The sequence below is a fragment of the Oncorhynchus kisutch genome, linkage group LG21 (genome assembly GCF_002021735.2).
Source record: "Oncorhynchus kisutch isolate 150728-3 linkage group LG21, Okis_V2, whole genome shotgun sequence".
NCBI classification, from domain to species: Eukaryota; Metazoa; Chordata; class Actinopteri; order Salmoniformes; family Salmonidae; genus Oncorhynchus; species Oncorhynchus kisutch.
In genome coordinates, this window is record NC_034194.2 from 33,773,018 (window position 1) to 33,797,423 (window position 24,406).

The 24,406-nt window shown below is 43.2% G+C and overlaps 1 protein-coding gene across 1 annotated transcript; it reads left to right on the forward strand.

Moving 5' to 3' along the window:
• Positions 1–579: 579 nt before the first annotated feature.
• Positions 580–19,935, forward strand: LOC109866434 (alpha-(1,3)-fucosyltransferase 9-like). Its single transcript, XM_031800076.1, has 2 exons — positions 580–925; positions 18,692–19,935. Exon 2 carries the CDS (start codon positions 18,700–18,702, stop codon positions 19,816–19,818), a length of 1,119 nt encoding a protein of 372 aa, XP_031655936.1. The 5' UTR covers positions 580–925; positions 18,692–18,699; the 3' UTR covers positions 19,819–19,935.
• The last annotated feature ends 4,471 nt before the right edge of the window (positions 19,936–24,406 follow it).

Genomic DNA, 24,406 nt, shown 5'->3' on the forward strand with positions numbered 1-24,406 from the left:
AGGGGCACAAAATATTTTGCTAGTCCATTCTCAGCTCGCCTCTCCAGGGTGCTGTTGGAGAGACGCATAGCTGGGGCGCTCCACCAAAGTTCGGTCAAAAAGAAAATATCAAAAATAAATAATGTAGCAGATATAGGACATGGTAGAAAGAGTATGTGGCCTTTTCTGTACCCTACAGGCTGGAGATAAAATGTATGGCAATGTAATGAGACGGACACCTTTTACATCATGCAGGTTTCTCCGATCAAATAGTCTAACTTATTTGACGGCCAATTAAATAAATCATGCGCTGTCGTGTTAAGAAACAACATATCCTAAAAACAGGACATGGGAAGATACAATCCGAAAAATGGGGAGCAGTCAACTTGCTTGATACAACTAAAATAACTTTGCCAGAAGAATGGACAATGAGTGTCTGGTGTACGGTTTTATATGAACCACGCACACTTCCTCCCACGCTGTCAAGTCAACGGCGTGACAATTATTATTATTATCCGATATTATCAATACTTTCAACCGTACTAACGTCTGAAATGTATGAAGTAGAACTTCTAGCATCACCACTTTCCAAAGAAACCCGATGGAGGATGTTTTTCTTTACCGTTTATTGGCGTGGCTTAGAAGGAAGTAACGCGATCTGTCTTGCCCCTCCCCGCTGAGGCAAACCTCTATTTCACCTTGACAATAATGCTATATTTTCCAACTATAAGGGTGTCCAGAAGTTGTTTTTTTTCCCCCTGCTCACACCCAGTGTAGTTGGAGGATCTTGTGAAACAGCTTCTCGCGGTTTCCTATCGCTTTATTGAACTGATGAGTAGGCCTACCAAAGAAACATCTCACAGCTACATAGTTCTCATCGGGCGTATGTATGAATGACTTGACGAGAAGCTCTGAATACTGCGTGACAAGAACAACCTGTTGACCGGTGAGGCATTATCTTTTTGTCTTACAGGCTTTCACTTATTGGTGCCTTGTTGAGTTCCGTTTTGAATGGTCAAGTAAAATAATACATGAAAATGTACTTGTATATTTGACAGGATTTACTTTTATATGTCTGAGGCTGTGTCCGAAATGTATGGTCTACTACTCACTCAAACTACATCGTGTGCTGTGCACAGTTTCCCGATAGCGATATAATTTAGGTTTACGAGTGTTTTAACGATGCAGCTTTCCTACAGCAGCCGAAGATGTAGGCCTAACATGCGTTTCTCAAAACACCACGTAGAAAGAACGGTCGCTAGGTGCGTGGTTAGAGCATGTGTCAATAGTGATAGGATCTCAAGAAGAGCACTCGTATCCGCTTTCTCAATGTAAATATTTTCTTAACTCTATAATTCCTTCACAATACTGACAACTAATCAGCTGCTATATATTAATAGGCCATCAACGGCTGCAAATAGAGGGGCTTATTCCGTTTGCCAATGAAAATGCACTAAATCACCGATTTTGGCACATTGTGCATTTGTTAGGCTACACATCCTGAAATGTATTGAGACAACTAACAAAATAGAACTCAATTGATTGACCACGAAATATATTTCAATATGATTGAAATAGGCCTATAGTTCAGTGTTTATTTTTATTGTTCTCTCGGATTTCATTTTTAGCATATTTGTATGCGTCGCTTGTTTGTATCAATTGCAAAGACGTGCTACTTTTTGTCGTCAACTTCCTAAATTATCAGCGGTCACAGAGAAGACGGATAAACCATGTGATTATATGTTTAGCGGAGGTCTGTGTATAAAGTGACACGGGAGGGTAAAAAAAGCATTAACTATGCATTTAGCTGTTCTACGAGTGGTCTGGGACAGGCCCTATATTACGAATGTTAAATGCAACGTTAAAAACGATGGCTTTGGAAAATAGCTCGGAGATGTAATGAACCTCATACGAAGGTTCTAACTATGAACTTAGCCCTAAAATGTTTTTTTTTGTGAAATCGGTCCCCCAAGCTTACTAGTCATACTTTAGGCTACTATTTAGAAGGATGCCTGCTTTTTTGTAAAAACGGATTCCTTAGGCTGCGTTTAGACAGGCAGCTTTAATTGTTAAAATAATTAGGCTAGGGGCAAAGATCAGAATTGTGCTTCCTGTGTAAAGGCAACTTATGCAACAGATCATCACACTAGGTTTTCCTAGCGGAGTTTTAGTCCGCTAGATTTATCCATACTGCGAATGCGCAGTTAAATTGATTTCCGCCTTTCGATAATTTAAGTGATAATGCCCGAGAAGCCGCTGTTGAGTCTATATTGGCACGGGTGTTAGCCCCCCCCCCCACACACACACACACACAATTCTTCATTGTTGCGACTTGCTTGCTAGTTGAGATTTTTGCTCTTCAGTTTAGCCTGCATACCACTGATCTTAGTAGCAGAAAGCATTTTTTTTATGTGTGTCCTTCAAGGCAGCTGTCAAGGATCACGTCTGCGTTTCATTATTGATGGGGAGGCACTAATGTCTGCAGTTTTCGGTTTCCCGGTATAGTCTAATAGTTCTGAAATGTTTATTGCTTGCCTACATTTTACTCCCTCTGTTTAATATAACAAGGCTACCCTGGGGTATATCCTCTTCATGCTATAATGGTTCTGTTTGATGGTATCCAAAGGTAGTAGCAGGTAGCCTAGTGGTTAGAGCGTTGGACTAGTAACTGGAAGGTTGCAAGTTCAAACCCCCGAGCTGACAAGGTACAAATCTGTCGTTCTGCCCCTGAACAGGCAGTTAACCCACTGTTCCTAGGCCGTCATTGAAAATAAGAATTTGTTCTTAATTGACTTGCCTGGTTAAATAAAGGTTAAATAAAAAATAACATGCATACATTAATTATTAATTTTGTTTGACTGTCCTGACTTGAAGTTTGTTCTATAGAGTATTTGACTAGCCACAACATGTAAGGAATATAGAGGAGGGCGGGGATTGGTGACCTCTGTCTCCTGGCCTCTAGGCCTACACTCCCTGCCCGCCTGCCTGCCCTCTCCCTGGGCCTGAGAGCTTACTCCCTGGAACTACAGGCCTCCACACCTACCTGGTCAACACCCCTCTCCTTTGGCCTTAAAGTATAGCTTACTATCTGGAATTACTAAAACGTGTATAGTCCCGCTGTCAGGAACCCCGTGAAACAGGCTCTGTGCACCTAGTGACCCACCTACTTTTTTACGCTCAGAGACAAAGTCCCTACTCCAACCTCCACAGCCTGAGTGCTGCTCCCAGCCCCCCGAGTCCGGCCGCCCCTGCTCGGACTCTGAGTGTCCCCCGCCTTGGGGGAGGCCTCCTCGTGCACCTGGGGACCCTTTGACTTCCACAGCTGACTTCCCAATCTGACTCACAGTCCCACCAGAGGATGGGTCCGGGTGGATGGGTGACCACCATCTAGCCCCCTACCTATCCAGAGCCCAATGTCAATGTTTTATGCCTTCTACCCACCTGCCTGTGCCCCCTCACACTCGGTCTCTGGCCCTTCTGCGTGCACCTGGTAAGTAAAGGAGGATGGTGGAGGAAGGCGCCTTCCGTCCCTGACAAAAGCTTGGATCGAGGGCTGACTTTCAATAGATCGCAGCGAGTGAGCTGCTCTGCTACGTACGAAACCTTAACCCAGAATTGGGTCGTCTACGAGTGATTTAGCACCAGGTTCCCCACAAACATGCGGTGCGCATCAGGAGAAGGGCAGCAACTCACCCGGCCGCACCCCAACTCCGTCACGGACGGCTCTACTCATCTGCCAAAAGAGGCAGGCTGTCCTGGGCCAACCGAAGATCCGTGCCGCTAAGGTATCATTACGTTTAGGGGGGGATTCTGACTTAGAGGCGTTCAGTCATAATCCCACAGATATTAGCTTCGCACTATTGGCTCCTCAGCCAAGCACATACACCAAATGTCTGAACCTGTTGTTTTTCCTCGTACTGAGCAGGATTACTACAGTTGGGTACGCTCCTTTGAATTTCATCAAGTGATCCTAGGCTGCTTCCGTCCATTTTATGGGTCCACAGAAAATCAATGGGCGTTGATGGTACTACCCACATCAGATGTAGGACTTCCTCCCCAGACAAGCTGGAGATGCCTCTCTTCACTTCGTAGGGCATGAGCCAGATCCATGCATTGCCCTATCACTGCGGGGCCAATGGGTTTAGTCTCCGCCTCGAGTCTAGTGAGCGTAGAGGAGACCTCCACAAATACAATGTGTGGTGTCCCACACAGGCAGGCCTAGGCCTGGTAGTGTCAGCTAATGGTAAGGCACATGTCATCTCCACTACATGCTCCAAGGAGCGTGGAGGAGAGCTCCACATAGAATGTGTAGAGTCGCGCACCCCGGCGAACCTGAGACCTGGCAGTGTCCATAACCGCTAGGCAGATTCCATCTCCATTTAGTGCTCCACTGTTAGCGGGTCCAGCCAAAGCCAGCTTTCGATTCAAACCTTCGGTTTAGAGTTAGCTAAGTTTTTATTTAACCTTTTATTTAACTAGGCAAGTCAGTTAAGAACACATTCTTATTTACAATGATGGCCTAGGAACAGTGGGTTAACTGCCTTGTTCAGGGGCAGAACGACAGATTTTGACCTTGTCAGCTTGGGGATTCAATCTAGAAACCTTTCGGTTACTGGCCCAACTCTCTAACCACTAGGCTACCTGCCGCCCCAGTATACGGGGGGTGCGCGTGTTAAAACGTTTCACCACATAGTACACAGCCGTCTCCCAGGACTTTAACCCCCCAGCCAAAGCCAGGGATGCGTTCGAGCCATTATCAGATTGGCTTCCTGTCAAGGTCAGGATTAGTTTACAAGAGCAGAAAATCATTGAGTCTGGTGGAGTCGCCCTCACATTTTCATGTTTGACCGAAAGCCCTGTATTCCAGGACCGACTGCCACCTTCTGTAAACAATCAATAGCTGTCATCATTTGCAGCGAACTCCTGTTTGGTTTGCATCGTTAGCGACACCTGAAAACAGGTGACATAGAGGGAGAGATTGGAAGAGAACTGCTAGAGGGCTACCTCATTATCTCCCTTTACCCCCTGTACTAACATGCTAGAGACAGTATGTATCCTAGCCGTTGGAGAGACTCCCTCAAACAAGTGACAGAGTAGGGGTTGGAAGAGCCCTCCAAGGGCTACGGTACTATTTATCCCGAAGTTATGGATCTGACTTTCACGTCTTCCCTTACCTCCCCTGTCTTAACCTATCTGAGGTAGTCACTCTGTCGGACCAGGGTTTCGTTCGACCTGAAGACACCTTTTGCTCCAGTTTGTTATGTTAGGGCTACCTGCAAGCAGGTGACACAATGTATGGTTTCGGGTCGCCGTATTTGCCTTCACATTATTTTGGGAAGCATAGACACCCAATGTCCTGGGCTAAGGACTCCTTAAAAGTCATAGTTACTCCTGCCGTTTACCCGCGCTTCATTGAATTTCTTCACTTTGACATTTAGAGCACTGGGCAGATATCACATTGCGTCAACACCCACCTTGGGTCTTCAATGCTTTGTTTTAATTAAACAGTCGGATTCCCCTGGTCCGCAACAGTTCTAAGTCAGCTGCTATGCGCCGCGTGAACGGGGCCGGCATGTGCCGTAGCTGGGGAGATCCACGAGAAGGGGCAGGGCACGTATCCAGAGTCGCCGCCAACCGCCGAACCCCCCCAACCGGTCTGCTGACAGACACCACCCTGACAAACCCCCGCACACAGCCGCTCGCGAGACCACGAGATTGGCCACACAACAAACTTCCATGGTGGCGAAGGAGTGACTCTCTCGGGCGAACCCATTCCAGGGCGCCCTGCCCTTCACAAAGAAAAGAGAACTCTCCCCGGGGCTCCCGCCAGCTTCTCCGGGAACGGTTGCGTTTCTGCATTGGACACCTCACTGCGCCCGTCTCTGCCAGTCCGTGGACATTCTGAAAGTAGTTTTGAGGTCAGTAGGTCACATGACCAAGGAGCTATTGAAATTAGAAAGTTTGAAAAATTCATGTAAAACCATGTGAGATGAAAATGGACAAACTAAAGGGTGTGCAATGCGAGTGTACATTCTGAACCTTGTTTGAGGTCAGTAGGTCACATGACCAAGGAGCTATTGAAATTCGAATATCTGCCCTAAAATTGTACTTTGGTTACGCTCCCTATTTCAACTAGGAATACCAAATGCTGTTCACTTCTCCACATGTTTATTATCTTTGGAAAGGGAATTCATGTCCAAATCGTGAAAATAAGTCCTGTGCAATGTGTGCAATTTTTCCAACATCATGACACTTATTTGGAGTCTGTGGCACAAGTGGTTTGAGGGCTATTAAGATTTGAAAGCGTGAATATCTGTTGTCTAGCCAACCTGAAACTGTCTTTACCTCGTTTGAAAAGTAGTGCTTTTATTTTTTGAATTAGTCCATTCTATAGTCAGAGCATTAACTTTTCAACTGTGCTCAATTTATTTAACATCACTGTCATTGCGGCACATTGGTCTAGTTATGTAAGGGGATTGAATGCATGTTTTAAAGAAACGCCCCTCAAGATTAGTGGAGCTGAATGGAGCGAGAGAATGTTCTCCGCTGAGTTTATAAAACTTTTCAAAAAGAGGAGCACGGTAGTGCTGTTTTATGTACAATGTTAACACAATTAGTGCTGTTACTCCCGTCCCTATTATTGCAGACATTTGACAGCATGTACTAAAGTTGATTTAATCCACACTTGCATTAGTCCCCTCGTTTGGTGATTGGCATTTAGGAAGCAACAACGAAAAGGCAGCTGACAGACCTACAGTATGTTTTAGCAGGGAAGTTTGGTAGGGTGATCTGATTTGTAACTATTAAAATAATTGTGAACTGAAAAGTGTAAGCTTGATTCTAGGAGGGGGGGGACAATTAATATAATAATAATTTGGTTAGGGGGTAGGGGCAGATTTGAAATCTTGTCTATAGGAGACTTATCTATTTACTTAATTTAGTCTTAACAGCGGAACTATTCTCATTAACAATGGGCTAATATAGGGTAATTTACTGTGCTTGTCAGAAAGAACACTACTGTTATTATCCACACTTATTTTATTATTCCACTTCCCAATTTTGCCACAAATCGCATTTGAAATCTGATGATTTGATTTAACCTTTATTTAACTAGGCATGTCAGTTAAGAACAAATTATTATCATGACAGCCTACCAAAAGGCATAAGGCCCCCTGTGGGGACGGGCTGGGATTAATATTATTTTTTAAATATAGGACAAAACACACATCACGACAAGAGACACCACAACACTACATAGAGAGACCTAAGATGACAACATAGCATGGCAGCAGCACAACATGGCAGCAGCACAACATGGTAGCAACACAACATGGTGCAAACATTATTGGGCACAGGCAACAGCATAAAGGGCAAACAGGTAGAGACAACAATACTTCATGCGAAGCAGCCACAACTGTCAATAAGAGTGTCCATGATTGAGTCTTTGAATGAAGAGATTGAGATAAAACTGTCCAGTTTAAGCTTTTTTTGCGGCTCGTTCCAGTCGTTAGCTGCAGTGAACTGGAAAGAGGAGCGACCCAGGGATGTGTGTGCTTTGGAGACCTTTAACAGAACGTGACTGTCAAAACAGGTGTTGTATGTGGAGGATGAGGGTTGCAGTAGGTTTCTCAGATAGGGGTGAGTGTTTTTATAAATAAGCATCAACCAGTGGGTCTTGCGACAGGTATACAGAGGATGACCAGTTTACAGAAGAGTATAGAGTGCAGTGATGTGTCCTATAAGGAGCATTGGTGGCAAATCTGATGGCCGAATGGTAAAGAACATCTAGCCGCTCGAGAGCACCCTTTCGTGCTGATCTATAAATTACGTCTGTAATCTAGCATGGGTATGATGGTCATCTGTATCAGGTTTAGCTGGGGTGAAAGAAGTGTGATTACGATAGAGGAAACCAAGTCTAGATTTAACTTTAGCCTGCAGGTTTTATATGTGCTGAGAAAAACAGTGTACCATGTAGCTGAACTCCCAGGTACTTGTATGAGGTGACTACCTCCAGGTCTAAATCCTCAGGTAGTAATCACACCAGTGGGCGGAAGGGCATTCTTCTTACCAAACCACATTACCTTGGTCTGAATACCTCCAAAACAAAAGGTAAAGGGCAGAGAAAGCTTGTTGGACACTACGAAAGCGTTGTTGTAGAGCGTTTATCACAATCCGGCGAGGGGTATAAGACTAGCATTTGCATATGAATGGATGAGAGCGCTTCCTACTGCCAGAACTATGTTGTTGATGTAAATTGAGGAGAGTGTGGGGCCTAGGATCGAGCCTTGGGATACTCCCTTTGTGACCAGCAGTGGCTGAGACGGCAGATGTTCTGACTTTATATACTGCACTCTGAGAGAGGTAGTTAACAAACCAGGCCAAAGACCCCTTGTACACCAATACTCCTTAGCCGGCCCACAAGAATGGAATGGTCTACCGTATCAAATGTTTTGTCCAAGTCAGTATAAATAACAGCACAATATTGCTTAGAATCCAGGGCAATGGTGACATCATTGAGAACATTTTAAAGTTGCAGTGACACATCCATAACCTGAGCAGAAACCAGATTGCATACCAGAGAGAATACTATAGACAAGAAAGTTAGTCAGTTGATTATTGACAAGTTTTTCAACACTTTTGATAAACAGGGAAAATTTGAAATTGGCCAATGACAGTTAGGATCAGCTTGATATCCCCCTTCAAATAAAGGATGCACCGTGGCTGCCTTCCAAGCAATGGAAACCTCGCCAGAAAGGAGAGACAAGCTTAGCGATGATAGGGGCTGCAACCTTAAAGAAGAAAGGGTCTAAACCATCTGACCCAGATGTTTTTTGGGGGTCAAGTTTAAGGAGCTCCTTTAGCACCTCGAACTCAGTGACTGCCTGCAGGGAGAAACTTTGTAGGGGAAAAAGAGGGAGGAGCATCGGGGCTAGTTGCATTCGAAGGGGTGGGAGATGAGGAAATGTTGGACAGGCAAGGAGGCATGGTTGAGTTAATGAAGTAGTGATTTAAAGAGCTCGGGTATGTGCTCTTTGTCAGTAACAACCACATCATTAAGGGACATGGGCAGCTTTGAGGAGGAGGGTTTATTCTCCAGGTCTTTAACCTCTAGAACTTCTTGGAGAACTGCTCCTTAAAGTAACTAACTAAAAAGTGCACTTTTTTAATTCGCCTGAACGTGAGCCAGTCAGCCTGATTTATGCGTGTGCCGAGCCTTTCGCCAAATGGAATTCTTGAAGTGGAGTAACTCTGACAGATCACAGCCAAACCAGGGGATGAACCTGTATTTAATTCTCATTTTCTTTATGGGGACTTGTTTAACATACCACTGAAAATATCAAAAAAGAAGGTCCAAGCATCTTCGACAGAGGGGATCAAGCTGATTCTATACCATTTTAGAGGCCAGGTCATGAAGGAAGGCTTGCTCATTAATGTTTTTAGTAAATGTCTATGACAAATCGGGACAGGTCGTTTCACTGAGCAGCCATCCCGAACACAGGCTGTAAAATAGTAGTCACTAAGGTATCAGTCTGGTGTTTTCTGTAATGACCTATCAGGATTATTTGTGAGGATAACATCAAAGAGTAGCCTTTTCTGGGTGTTTGGAATCATACGGAGTCGGGTTGGTAATAATCTGAGAAAGATTTAGGGATGTCCCAGTTTAGGTCACCTAGCAGGACAAATTCAGACTTCGTGTAAATGGCCAGGAGAGAGCATAGGGCAGGAAGGGTACAGGCTGGTGCTGATGGAAGACGATAGCACCCAGCAACAGTCAACAAAGAGCTATTTGAAATGTATTGCTTAAAACCAGCAAATTAAATTGTTTGGGGACAGACTTGGAGGAGACAACTGAGCACTGAAGGTGTTGCTTGGTAAAGATTGCCACTCCACCACCTTTTGGAAGATCTGTCTTTCCAAAAGCAGTTAAAACCAGAAAGGTTAACATCAGTATTCAAAACACACTTCCTTAACCACATCTCAGTAATGAACAACACCTCTGGATTGGAGCTGTGAACCCACACTTTCAATTGATCCATTTTAGGTAATAAGCTTCTAGTGTTAACGTGCAGAAAACCCAGGCTTTTACGAGAGCAGAAATCAGTGAAGCCGAAATCAGAGCAGAATTGGGACTAGCAACAGTAGATGGGCCAGGGTGTACATGCACATTTCCAGATATAATCAGCAGTAATACAATCAGGGCACGGCAGAGGACAGGGAGAGCTCTGCAGTGTTTATTTGACATTTGAATGTGCATCAGATGGCAACAAGATCATATTGTACAGCAATTTAATCAGGTAACATGAATACAAAGCCGGTGAGAGGTGGTTAAAATAGGATGGTAGGCCAAGAGTCCATGTAACCAATAGTCGGGGTCCCGAGTGTGGGAACAAACAGTCTGCCCCACGGTTGGGTAAACGAGCACCTTTATAGTCACAAAGCACACTGGAGTCATGAGGCAAATAGCATAAAGCACAAGAAAAAATATATAACGACTTGGGGCCATTGTAAGTTCAAAGCGTCACTCGCCCCAACAGTGCGTGTGTGCTGGAGGCGAGCAAAAGCTCGGGGGTACCTGTACCAGACAAGGGGAGACAGGGCAGACGGTCAACACATTGTCAGGTGGAATCCAAAAAGCAGTGCAGCAGGCAATGGGAGTAGGTTACACCCACTTGGGAGAAGCTTTTTTTTCGGGAGGCAGATTCCTTTTAGAAAATCCCAGCTAGCTAGTTATCGTAGCTAGCAAGCCTCTGTCTCAGTTTTTTTCTGTGGAAAAGGGGGTCGTTAGCTAGCTATATCTCTTCAGTTTCGGCGACTGGTCCTTTAAAACATTCAACCAAAGTTGTCCTATGGCTGTTATATTTTGGCGATTGCGGGAGGTATGTGTGTCAAACAGGCGTCACACACACACACGGTATCCCCAAAGCAACACCATTCTAACGGCTGTTGTGCATTGTCAGACTGCGAAGAGGCGTGGAGTTGCCTGCAGACATGGTGCCCTTCGAATTCGCTACAATGTTATTCTCAATCCCCTGGGTATGCCAACACTGCATAGTATATTTTAGAGTAACAGCTAGGCCAGCAGCCTATATGTCATAATGGCATGGTGTTTTATGTAGGCTACACTTCCAATGAAGTAGTCTCATATGCTTATTACTTGAGTTGCCTCTCCTCCCACAGACTCTTGCTAAAACCCCTGCTTCATTGTTCATTTTTCCGACAGCCGTTGGATGGGCCTGTAATTTACTTTCACTTACCCACTAATGTACAATTAGTGGGTAATCTAGTGTGCCGCTATAGATTTATAATGGGCTGCAAAATAGCGGTGTTGGAGCTAATTTGGAGAGCAGCTTGAAATGGGGCATACTCTGGTCTCCAGGATCCCAAGATAATTTGTTTTATTGGGCGTGCTCACATAGCCAACTAGACCTTAGTCGTAAGGGGGAAATAATACTGTTAGTAAAGCACCATGGATAAAGTTGATAATAGTTGCCATTATGCACACATTTATTTGCAAGGTGTTTGCCTAGGCTACGCAGCAGAACGTTGTAGCAGATGACAGGAACTCGATGACAGGAACTCGATGACAGGAACTCGATGACAGGAACTCGATGACAGGAACTCGATGACAGGAACTCGATGACAGGAACTCGATGACAGGAACTCGATGACAGGAACTCGACCACACTTCTCTTCGTATTTGGTGACCAGCGCCAATTTTTTTAATTTCGTTTTTTTGGTGCTCATAACCCACCATTGCCGTTTAGTGTATGCCTATAATCTGAAATTGTCAGTGGGAAATTTGGCATGGGAGTTATTAACTCATTCCATTGGTAAGCGTAGGTACGCAATGAAGCCTGTTTGAACCAGCATTAGGTCATTTGTTTGTTTTTGACCCTACTTTTTACTACCCACACACAACCTGCTATCTCTACCTACACTATATAGAAAAGTATGTGGACACCACTTCCAATTAGTGGATTTGGCTATTTCAGCCACACCCATTGCTGACCGGTGTATAAAATCGAGCACACCGCCATGCAATCTCCATAGACAAACATTGGCAGTAGAATGGCCTTACTGAAGAGCTCAGTGACTTTCAACGTGGCACCGTCATAGGATGCCACCTTTCCAACAGGTCAGTTCGTCAAATTTCTGCACTGCTAGAGCTGCCCCGCTCAACTGTAAGTGCTGTTATTGTGAAGTGGAAACGTCTAGGTGCAATAACTGCTCAGCCGCGAAGTGGTAGACCACACAAGCTCAGAGAACAGGACCGCCGGGTGCTGTAGCACGTAAAAATCGTCTGTTATTGCTTACAACACTCAATACCGAGTTCCAAACGGCCTCTGAAAGCAACGTCAGAACATGAGCTTCATGAAATGGGTTTCCATGGCTGAGCAGCTGCACACAAGCCTAAAATCACTATGTCAAATCAAGTTTTATTGCTCACATACATGTGTTTAGCAGATGTTATTGTGGGTGTTACGAAATGCTTGTGCTTCTAGCTCCGACAGTGCAGAAATATCGAACCGTTTCACAACTAATACACAGAAATATGTGTGTGTGTGTCAGAGCGGCATTGGACTAAGATAGTGGCATAGTATAGAGTACAGTATATACATATGAAATGGGTGATGACATTTTACAACAATTAAAGTGACTAAGATAGTGTGGAGTGCAGTTTACATACACTTAGGTTGGAGTCATTAACTCGTTTTTCAACCACTCCACAAATGTCTTGTCAACAAACTAGTTTTGGCAAGTCGTTTAGGACATCTATGTTGTGCATGACACAAGTAATTTTTCCAAAAATTGTTTACAGACAGATTATTTCACTTATAATTCATTGTATCACAATTCAGGTGGGTCAGAAGTTTACATACACTAAGTTGACTGCCTTGAAAGAGCTTGGAACATTCCAGAGAATGATGTCATGGTTTTAGAAGCTTCTGATAGGCTAATTGACATCATTTGAGTCAACTGGAGGTGTACCTGTGGATTTATTCCAAGGCCTACCTTCAAACTCTGTGCCGCTTTGCTTGACATCATGGGAAAATCAAATGAAATCAGCCAAGACCTCAGAAAACAAATTGTAGACCTCCAAGTCTGGTTCATCCTTGGGAGCAATTTCAAAATGCCTGAAGGTACCACGTTCATCTGCACAAACAATAGTACGCAAGTATAAACACCATGGGACCACGTAGCCGTCGTACCGCTCAGGAACGAGACGCATTCATTCTGTCTCCTAGAGATGAAGGTACTTTGGTGCAAAAAGTGCAAATCAATCCCAGATCAACAGCAAAGGACCTTGTGAAGATGCTGGAGGAAATGGGTACAAAAGTATCTATATCCACAGTAAAACGAGTCCTATATCGACATAACCTGAAAGGCCACTCAGCAAGGAAGAAGCCACTGCTCCAAAACCGCCATAAAAAGCCAGACTACAGTTTGCAACTGCACATGGGGACAAATATCGTATTTTTTGGAGGAATGTCCTCTAGTCTGATGAAACAAAAATGAACTCTTTGACCATAATGACCATCGTTATGTTTGGAGGAAAAAGGGGGAGGCTTGCAGCATCCCAACCGTGAAGCACGGGGGTGGCAGCATCGTGTTGTGGGGGGGCTTTTCTGCAGGAGGAACTGGTGAACTTCACAAAATAGATTGCATCCTGAGGCAAGAATATTATGTGGATTTATTGAAGCAACATCTCAAGACATCAGTCAGGAAGTTAAAGCTTGGTCGCAAATGGGTCTTCCAAATGGACAATGACCCCAAGCATACTTCCAAAGTTGTGGCAAAATGGCTTAAGGACAACAAAGTTAAGGTATTGGAGTGGCCATCACAAAGCCCTGACCTCAATCCTATAGAACTTGTGGGCAGAACTGAAAAAGCGTGTGCGAGCAAGGGGGCCTACAAACCTGACTCTGTTACACCTTCTCTGTCAGGAGGAATGGGCCAAAATTCACCCAACTTATTGTGGCAAGCTTGTGGAAGGCTACCCAAAACGTTTGACCCAAGTGAAACAATTTTAAAGGCAATGCTACCAAATATTAATTGTGTATGGAAACCTCCGACCCACTGGGAATGTGATGAAAGAAATAAAAGCTGAAATAAATCATTCTCTCTACTATTATTCTGACATGTCACATTCTTAAAATAAAGTGGTGATCCTAACTAACCTAAGACAGGGAATTACTAGGATTAAATGTCAGGAATTGTGAAACTGAGTTTAAATGTATTTGACTAAGGTGTATGTAAACTTCTGACTTCAACTGTATGAGATGAGTAATGCTAGATAAGGAATCTTTTTAAAGTGGCTAGTGAACCATTTCTAAAAGTGGCCAGTGTGATTCCTAATCTATGTCAATAGGCAGATGCCTTTGATGTGCTAGTGATGGCTCTTTAGCAGTCTGATGGCCTTGAGATGGAAGCTATTTTTCAGTCTCTCGGTCCCAGCTTTGATGCGCCTGTACTGACCTCGCCTTCTGGATGATAGCGGGGTGAACAGGCAGTGGCTCAGATGGTGGTTGTCCTTCATCTTTTTGGCCTTCCTATGGCTTTGGGTGCTGTAGGTGTCCAGGAGGGTGGAAAGTTTGTCCCCGGTAATGCGTTGGGCAGACCGCTCCACCCTCTGGAGAGCTTTGTGGGCGGTGCAGTTGCCGTACCAGGCGGTGATACAGCCCGACAGGATGCTCTCAATTGTGCTTCTGTAAAAAATGGAGGGTTTTAGGCCAAATTTCTTTAGCCTCCTGAGGTTGAAGAAGCGCTGTTGCGCCTTCACCACACTGTCTGTATGGGTAGACCATTTCAGTTTGTTAGTGATGTGTACACTGTGGAACTTGAAGCTTTCCACCTTCTCCATTGCGGTCCCATCGATGTGGATAGGGGGGTGCTCCCTCTGCTGTTTCCTGATGTCCACAATCATCTCCTTAGTTTTGTTGAAGTTAGAGGTTATTTCCCTGACACCACACTCCCAGAGCCCTCACCTCCTCCCTGTAGGCGGTCTCATCGTTGTTGGTAATCAAGCCTACCACTGTAGTGTCGTCTGAACTTGATGATTTGAGTTGGAGACGTGCATGGCCATGCAGACATGGGTGAACAGGGAGTACAAGAGGGGGCTGAGCACGCACCCTTGTGGGGCCCCAGTGTTTCCTACCTTCACCACCTGGGGGTGACCGTCAGGAAGTCCAGGACCCAGTTGCACAGGGTGGGATTCAGGACCAGGGCCTCGAGCTTGGAGGGTACTATGGTGTGGAATGCTGAGCTATAGTCAATAAGTGTTTATCTTATATAGGTATGCCTCTTGTCCAGATGGGACAGGGCAGTGTGGTGGCGTTTGCATCATGTCTGGATCTATTGGGGCGGTAAGCAAATTGAAGTGGGTCTAGGGTGGCAGGTAAGGTAGAGGTGATATGATCCTTGACTAGTCTCTCAAAGCACTTTATGATGAGATGTGAGTTCTACAGGGTGATAGTAATTTGTTTCAATTACCTTTGCTTTCTTAGGTACAGGGACTGATGGCCTTGACTTTTTTTTTCAAACCTCCATAAATCACTAAGGCCATCTTGAAGCAATGCCAAGCATTGTAAAGCTCACCGCCATTGGACTCTGGAGCAGTGGAAATGCATTCTGAGTGATAACTCAAGCTTCACCATCGGCCAGTCTGACGGACGCATCTGGATGCATAGTGCCAATTTTAAAGTTTGGTGGAGCAGTAATGATCTGGGGCTGTTTTTCATGTTTTGGGCTAGGCCCCTTAGTTCCAGTGATGGGACATCTCTTTACGCTACAGCATACAATGACATTTGAGATGATTCTGTGCTTCTAACTTTGGCAACAGTTTGGGAAATACCCTTTCCTGTCTCAAGATGACAATGCCCCCCTGCATAAATTGAGGCCCATACAGAAATGGTTTGTCGAGATTGGTGTGAAAGAACTTGACTGCCCTGCACTGAGCACTGCCCTTAAGCCCATTGAACACCATTGGGATGAATTGGAACGCAGACTGCAAACCAGACCTAATCGTCTGACCTCATTAATGCTCTTGTGGCTGAATGGAAGCAAGTACCCGCAACAATGTTCCAACATCTAGTGGAAAACCTTCCCAGAAGAGTGGAGGCTGTTATAGCAGCAAAGGGGGGACCAACTCCATATTAATGCCCATGATTTTGGAATGAGATGTTTGACGGGCAGGTGTCCACATACACTACATGACCAAAAGTATGTGACCACAGTGTCCTTCTGAAAACAATCTGTGGCAATATTTTCCAGGTCCTAATGCTTATAATATTATGTGCTAAAAGATCAAGGATTTCCCTACTAAAGCCAATTCTAAAGTATAGTTTCACCAAGTTATCTAACTCGGGCATTTCAATGGTGGCACGCACAGCAATGGGGAGCCAGGGAGACATTCCCTTAACCATATCCCCTACATTAATATTGAAATGCTGTATAACTGAGACTTTCTTATAAAAATGTTTACTTTCATCTCAAAAAATATATATTGCCACTATGCTCAATATTGCCATTATTCACTTGGCTCTTATACTCCTCTGTAATGTTTGGTGGGTGTGGCTTTAATCAATGAGTGACATATTTAAAGGGCAGCGGTGCATTTTGAACACAACTGGTCATTCAGTAAATCACAGTTTCTGTTTTTACTGAACGCAGACCAGGGCCTGGTTTCCCAAAAACATCTTAAGGCTAAGTTCATCTTTAGAACCTTCGTAAGAGCATCTTTAAATTCCCGAGCCATTTCCCAAAACAGCCTTTTTTTAAACGTTGCACATGAAATCGCTCATCATCTAACTCCTGCCTCAGACCACTATTAGAACAGCTAATGTCTCAATTACACAGACAGTGAAAATGTAATTTTGGTCCACCAGAAGTACATTAATTTCCAATGGAACGCTGCTTTTGCCTTGCAGCATTGCCTTGCAGAGGCAGTTGCAGTGCGTTCTGTGTGGTGCATACATTAGCTTTATCGAACATATGCCTTAAGTGTATGCTTGACAGAAGTGGTATCAGAAGGTGAATGTTGAACTTTTTGTTGCACAAATATCCAGATATCTGCCAACCATTTTGCGAAACAACACTGTCGGTGGGATCGAGGTGTACGTGTCTTATACCACCGTTTGCCCTCCTGTGTCACTTTACACACACACACACACACACACACACCTCTGCTAAACATAGAATGAAGATGTTAATCTGTCTCTGACCTCAAACTTCATTGTTGAATATAAAGCCTAAAAAGTTTGCAATGTTATAAACAAGCGAAGCAAGGATGCATTTAAAAAAAAAAAAAAATTAAAACCAAGATGTATGAATTGCATGATAGCTAGTTAGATTATTAGGCTAAATATTGACATCTTTCATGTATGTTCAATCGATAGACCTACCTAGTATTAAGCCATTAGGCTACATCAGTTGTTTCAATATTTGTATTTATGAGGCCAGCTATAGGCTACTATTATCTAAAAGTGCACACATTTCACAGTAGCCTAACCAATAATCTACAGGTCAACATATTAGATCTATGACAACGTCGCTTCACTTGCTACTTCATGGTTAATTGTTTTAATTGTAGATTCTGTAGGCCTCATTGATGCTCAATTCCTGCCTTTCATAAGGCTACAATGATTTGAGCAATTGCGAAATGACCTATTTTTAGGTCACATAGAAAATATCAATAGCAAAAGAGGGAACGAGTGACTTCGGCTTTACTTGTTTTTGGTCAAAGTTTACACACACTGAATTATGCACAATTTTACATACTCAAACATTGCATACACAATAGTATGAGAAAATACATAACACATGGCAAACATACAGTATAATACAAACACTCAAATGCATAATAGGCTACACAACATTTATTCTCTTGATGGGAAAATTGTATTGTGTAAAAAATGTTTAAAAAAAATGGAATAGCCATAGATCATTTAAGAGCTACAGCGAGCTCTTTAGCCTATATTCTAGAATCATTTTAGCAAAAGAAAATATCAATGTGACTTAAAACTAGGCCTAGATTGGTAAACGCATAAGGGTATGAGATAAAATATACCTCACCCACCATTATCAAAAATAGGTTGTGCTGAAATGAACTTTAACACAATATTGAGGTAGCCAGGTAGACGTTTCTATTTCCAATCAGAATTTGACTGAAGTTTTTTTTTGAGGGGGGGGGGGTCAATATTAAGATCACTTTATTGGTCAATTGCACACAAGGTCCAACTGAAATTTGACCTCCGCTTTTAACCCAACCCCTACAAAATATTTATGTTTGTGTTTTGGAGAGGTGTGGGGGGGCTGCCACACTGGGTGCCTGGGGAGCTGTTGCTGTGGGGGGTTAAGTGCCTTGCTTAAGGGCACAACAGCAGGCAATGGCATCTAGGATTTGATACCAGCAACCCTCCGGTTGCCAGCTCACTTACTGCCAGATTTGAACCGTCAGACACGGAATTCGTCTAGGATTGCCTCTAACCGCTAGGCTGCCTGCCGCTCCTGGGTATTAGCTCTTTATCTCTTTTATGAGAGAGAGTTGTCTTTCGGGCACAGGATGAGGGCAAATATATGTGTTTTTAATCTGCACCAGTTTATTTTCTTTTACTTTGTGTGTACACACAAGCTGTTTAATAACAGTTAAACAAAATTCTTCATTTAGTTGCATTTCTTTGTGTGAATAATGTTTTTCTTTTGCTCTTTACAGGAGCCAAAATGCTGCCTAGTACATTCCTTACAGGACCTTTGCGTATCATCTTGGTGGGGATCCTTGGTATAGGAGGATTTCTGACGCTGTTTGTAATGTACTATCAATCAGCTCCATCTCAGATCTGCCCTCCCCAACCTGCTTTGCCACGTCATTACGCAAAGCCACCTGAGAACAGCTCCTTGTCTAAGAAGCAGCCAGAGCCAGACAAGCCCATCATGCTGTTGTGGTTCTGGCCTGAAAACCGCAGGTTTGATTTTAGCGATTGCACCACTTTCTTCAACATTGATGGCTGCCAACTGACAGATGACCGGTCTCTGTACAACAAGGCAGACGGGGTGCTCATCTTTCACAAATCCATCAAACATGATTTATCCAACTTGCCTCCATCACCTCGACCACCATTCCAGAAGTGGATCTGGTATCATGTGGAATCGCCTACAAACACAATTAGAATACCTGGTCTAGAGAACCTTTTCAACTTGACCTTGAGTTATAGGGAAGATGCAGACATCCCTGTACGTTGGCGCTTAACTGCAAGGAAAGGCCAGGGTGGGGACTTTGTGCTGCCCAAGAAGGATAAATTAGTTTGCTGGATTGTGAGTAACAATAACCCTGCAACTGGAACAGCAGTAAGGGATAACTATTACAGAGAACTTGTCAAACATATTAAGGTGGATGTCTATGGAAAAGCCTTTGCAAGATTCTTGAGATATGAGGACTACTACTCAACACTCTCCAGCTGTAAGTTCTACCTCTCCTTTGAGAACTCAGTCCACAGAGACTACATCACTGAGAAGCTTAACGGACCACTTGCAGCAGGAACAGTGCCAGTAGTATTGGGCCCACCGAGACAGAACTATGAGGACTTTGTCCCGGGAGATTCCTTCATCCATGTTAATGATTTTCCCAATGCAAAAGCCCTGGCTGAATTCCTCCTGAAGTTGGACAAGGATGATGAGGCATATCTGCGCTACTTTCTGTGGCGTAGAAACTTATTTGCTCAGCAACATCTAATTCAACTGAGTCAAGAGTTCATCCAATCTATTTGTTATGCCTGTGACCATGTAGGAAAACATAAGGAGTACAGGGTTGTGCACAATATTTACAAATGGTATTTTGGTTAATCAGACTTACACCCTCTTCTGTGTACAGTGGGACAAAAAAAGTATTGTCAGCCACCAATTGTGCAAGTTCTCCCACTTAAAAAGATGAGGCCTGTAATTTTCATCATAGGTACACTTCAACTATGACAGACAAAATGCGAGAAAAAAAATCCAGAAAATCACATTGTAGGATTTTCATATGAATTTATTTGCAAATTATTGTGGAAAATAAGTATTTGGTCAATAACAAAAGTTTCTCTACTTTATATACCCTTTGTTGGCAATGACAGAGGTAAAATGTTTTCTATAATTCTTCAAGGTTTTCACACACTGTTGCTGGTATTTTGGCCCATTCCTCCATGCAGATCTCCTCTAGAGCAGTGATGTTTTGGGGCTGTTGCTGGGCAACACGGACTTTCAACTCCCTCCAAAGATTTTCTATGGGGTTGAGATCTGGAGACTGGCTAGGCCACTCTAGGACCTTGAAATGCTTCTTACGAAGCCACTCCTTCGTTGCCCGGGCGGTGTGTTTGGGCTCATTGTCATGCTGAAAGACCCAGCCATGTTTCATCTTCAATGCCCTTGCTGATGGAAGGAGGTTTTCACTCAAAATCTCACAATACATGGCCCCATTCATTCTTTCCTTTACACGGATCAGTCATCCTTGTCCCTATGCAGAAAAACAGCCCCAAAGCATGATGTTTCCACCCCCATGCTTCACAGTAGGTATGGTGTTCTTTGGATGCAACTCAGAATTCTTTGTCCTCCAAACACGACGAGTTGAGTTTTTACCAAAAAGATTCTCCCAATCTTCTTCTTGATCATCCAAATGCTCTCTAGCAAACTTCCGACGGGCCTGGACATGTACTGGCTTAAGCAAGGGGACACGTCTGGCACTGCAGGATTTGAGTCCCTGGCGGCGTAGTGTGTTACTGATGGTAGGCTTTGTTACTTTGGTCCCAGCTCTCTGCAGGTCATTCACTAGGTCCACCGTGTGGTTCTGGGATTTTTGCTCACCGTTCTTGTGATCATTTTGACCCCACGGGGTGAGATCTTGCCGTGGAGCCCAAGGTCGAGGGAGATTATCAGTGGTCTTGTATGTCTTCCATTTCCTAATAATTGCTCCCACAGTTGATTTCTTCAAACCAAGCTGCTTACCTATTGCAGATTCAGTCTTCCCAGCCTGGTGCAGGTCTACAATTTTGTTTCTGGTGTCCTTTGACAGCTCTTTGGTCTTGGCCATAGTGGAGTTTGAAGTGTGACTGTTTGAGGTTGTGGACAGGTGTCTTTTATACTGATAACAAGTTCAAACAGGTGCCATTAATACAGGTAACGAGTGGAGGACAGAGGAGCCTCTAAAGAAGATGTTACAGGTCTGTGAGAGCCAGAAATCTTGCTTCTTTGTAGGTGACCAAATACTTATTTTCCACCATAATTTGCCAAAAAAATATTTAAAAATCCTACAATGTGAATTTCTGGAGAATTTTTTTTCTCATTTTGTCTGTCATAGTTGAAGTTTGATGAAAATTACAGGCCTCATCTTTTTAAGTGGGAGAACTTGCACAATTGGTGGCTGACTAAATACTTTTTTGCCCCACTGTATGTCTATTACCACCATATTATCCTGTCAATGTTCCAGGGTGGAATTTGGTCACACCCAGCAACCCACCATAGCAATGTTCTCACAGTGCCTTTATGACCTATTACCTGTGTACACACTACCTGTAGGAGAAGTGTACCTGGATGTCAACCTGTTCTTGCTAGGTTTTTAAGTGCCCGTTGTAAAAATATGACACCCGGAACCATTCACAATCTTATGCAACAACAACCTCTGCGTTCTTTCCTGTTTTGAAATACTACTTGATTGTTTTATATCTTTTACATGTTTTTTGAGCTGAAATAATTATGTAATAAAGTGATCAATGAAATGAGACAATTACACATCATAGAGACTTGAAACTGAGTTTGGCTTGAAGAGCAGCTGCAGTGTACTGTAAAACATCCTATAAATGCTATGCCTCTTTTTCTACGTTGTGTAGTTTGGTACCACTGGAGGGAAATGGTGTTTGTGTTAAATGTAATATATATTACATTTATCTATCATTTATTTTAACTAAGTCAGTTAAGAACAAATTCTTATTTACAATGACGGCCTACCGGGAACAGTGTGTTAACTGCCTTGTTCAGGGGCAGAACAACATATTTTTACCTTGTCTGCTCGGGGATTTGATCTAGCAACCTATCGGTTACTGAAGGTGTTTTTATCTCAATGTCTTATTTCTGGTTAACAATTTAACTTTTACAGCAGTAGGCAAAATCAGGGTCAAAGAGTGATTCTTGGTAGTCTTAAACAAATCTACTTTGAAACAGAAGTATACACCTCACACATGGTTATGGGCTTTAAAATAAAAAGACACCTGTGCCATGTCAGACATGCATCATAGAAGACTGAAATATAACGGGGCGGCAGGGTAGCCTAGTGGTTAGAGTGTTGGACTAGTAACCGGAAGGTTGCAAGTTCAAACCCCCGAGCTGACAAGGTACAAATCTGTCGTTCTGCCCCTGAACAGGCAGTTAACCCACTGTTCCTAGGCTGTCATTGCAAATAAGAATCTGTTCTTAACTGCCTAGTTAAATAAAGGTACAATTTTAAAATAAAATAAAACTTTGACAAAGCCACACTGGATTTTATGTGTAAAAGGAAAGAAAAATATGAATAACATGCCACCCATGAGGGCAATTTGTTCATTTGACTGCAGGAAAGGCCTTGCTGTGATTTTGTTTCTATTTGAATGTTTTCATAAAACAATAAACGGCATCTTAGCAAAGAGCAGTGATGTAAAGTACTTAAGTAGAAATACTTTAAAGTACTAGTTAAATAGTTTTGGGGGGTATCTGTACTTTACTATTTATATTTTTGACTACTTTTACTTCACTACATTCCTAAAGAAAATAATGTACTTTTTTTTCCTTTAACTCAAAAGTACTCGTTGCATTTTGAATGGCTAGCATGACAGCTGGTCCAGTTCACGCAATTATCAAGAGAACATCCCTGGTCATCCCTATTGCCTTTTGATCTAGCGAACTAACTAAACACAGTCTTCGTTTGTAAATGATGTCTGTGTTGGAGTGTGCCCCTGGTTATTTGTAAATGATGTCTGTGTTGGAGTGTGCCCCTGGTTATTTGTAAATGATGTCTGTGTTGGAGTGTGCCCCTGGTTATTTGTAAATGATGTCTGTGTTGGAGTGTGCCCCTGGTTATTTGTAAATAAATGGTGAATAAAAAAAAATGGTGCCATCTGATTTGTTTAACATAAAGAATTTGAAATGATTTATACATTTTTCTTTCAATATTAAAGTATATTTTAGCAATTACATTTACCTTTGATACTTAAGTATATTTAAAATCAAATACTTTATTTTTACTCGAGTAGTATTTTACTGGGTGACTTTTACTTGAGTAATTTTTTTATTAAGTTATCTTTACTTTGACTCAAGTATGACAATTGGGTACTTTTTCCACCACTGGCAAAGCAATTTCTCAAGAAATAATTTAGCTGGGAGTGGGGAAGGCAAAACTGAAAACTGTTATTGGCAGAGCGGGTTGGAACCCTTGGAACTCATTTTACGTGCCCCCCCAACCAATTTGTATTTTTTTTTAAATTTGCATTTAACAAAAAAATGTTAAACTTATTTTGTACATAATGTTGGTGCTACTGTCTCTTATGACCGAAAAATTACTTCTGGACATCAGGACTGCGATTACTCACCACGGACAGGCAGAATCCTTTTTTTCCTTTAACGAATCTGACGATGCCGACGTGAACGATACTTCTTTCTCGGGGACAGGCCCAGATCCCTGTGATTTGCGTGAAGAGGAGGCAGGGTCCGGACTGCCTTCTGAGAATTCGTAGGCGATCATATAAACCCTCACTTCCTTCCATTCTGCTAGCAAACGTGCAATCTTTGATGATGACCTATGCGGAAGATTAAACTACAAACAGGACATTCAAAACTGTAAAATCAGTTTTCATCTGTATTTGTTTGTAGATGTTTTACATATCACCACAGTCAGAGGCTGGCACTAAGACCGCATTGAATGAGCTGTATTTCACCATAAGCAAACAGGAAAACGCTCACCCAGAGGCGGTGCTCCTAGTAGCCGGGGACTATAATGCAGGGAAACTTGTATCGGTTTTACAAAATGTCTATCCGTATGTTAAATGTGCAACCAGAGGGAAAAAAACTCTGGATCACCTTGACTCCACACACAGAGACTCATACAAAGCTCTCCCTCACCCTCCATTTGGCAAATCTGACCATAATTCTATCCTCCTGATTCCTTCAAGCAGGAAGCACCAGTGACTAGATCAATAAAAAAGTGGTCAGATGAAGTAGATGCTAAGCTACAGGACTGTTTTGCTAGCACAGACTGGAATATGTTCCAGGATTCCTCCGATGGCATTGAGGAGTACACCACATCTGTCATTGGCTTCATCAATAAGTGCATTGATGACGTTGTCCCCACAGTGACCGTATAGTATGTACATACCCCAATCAGAAGCCATGGATTACAGGCAACATCCGCACTGAGCTAAATGGTAGAGCT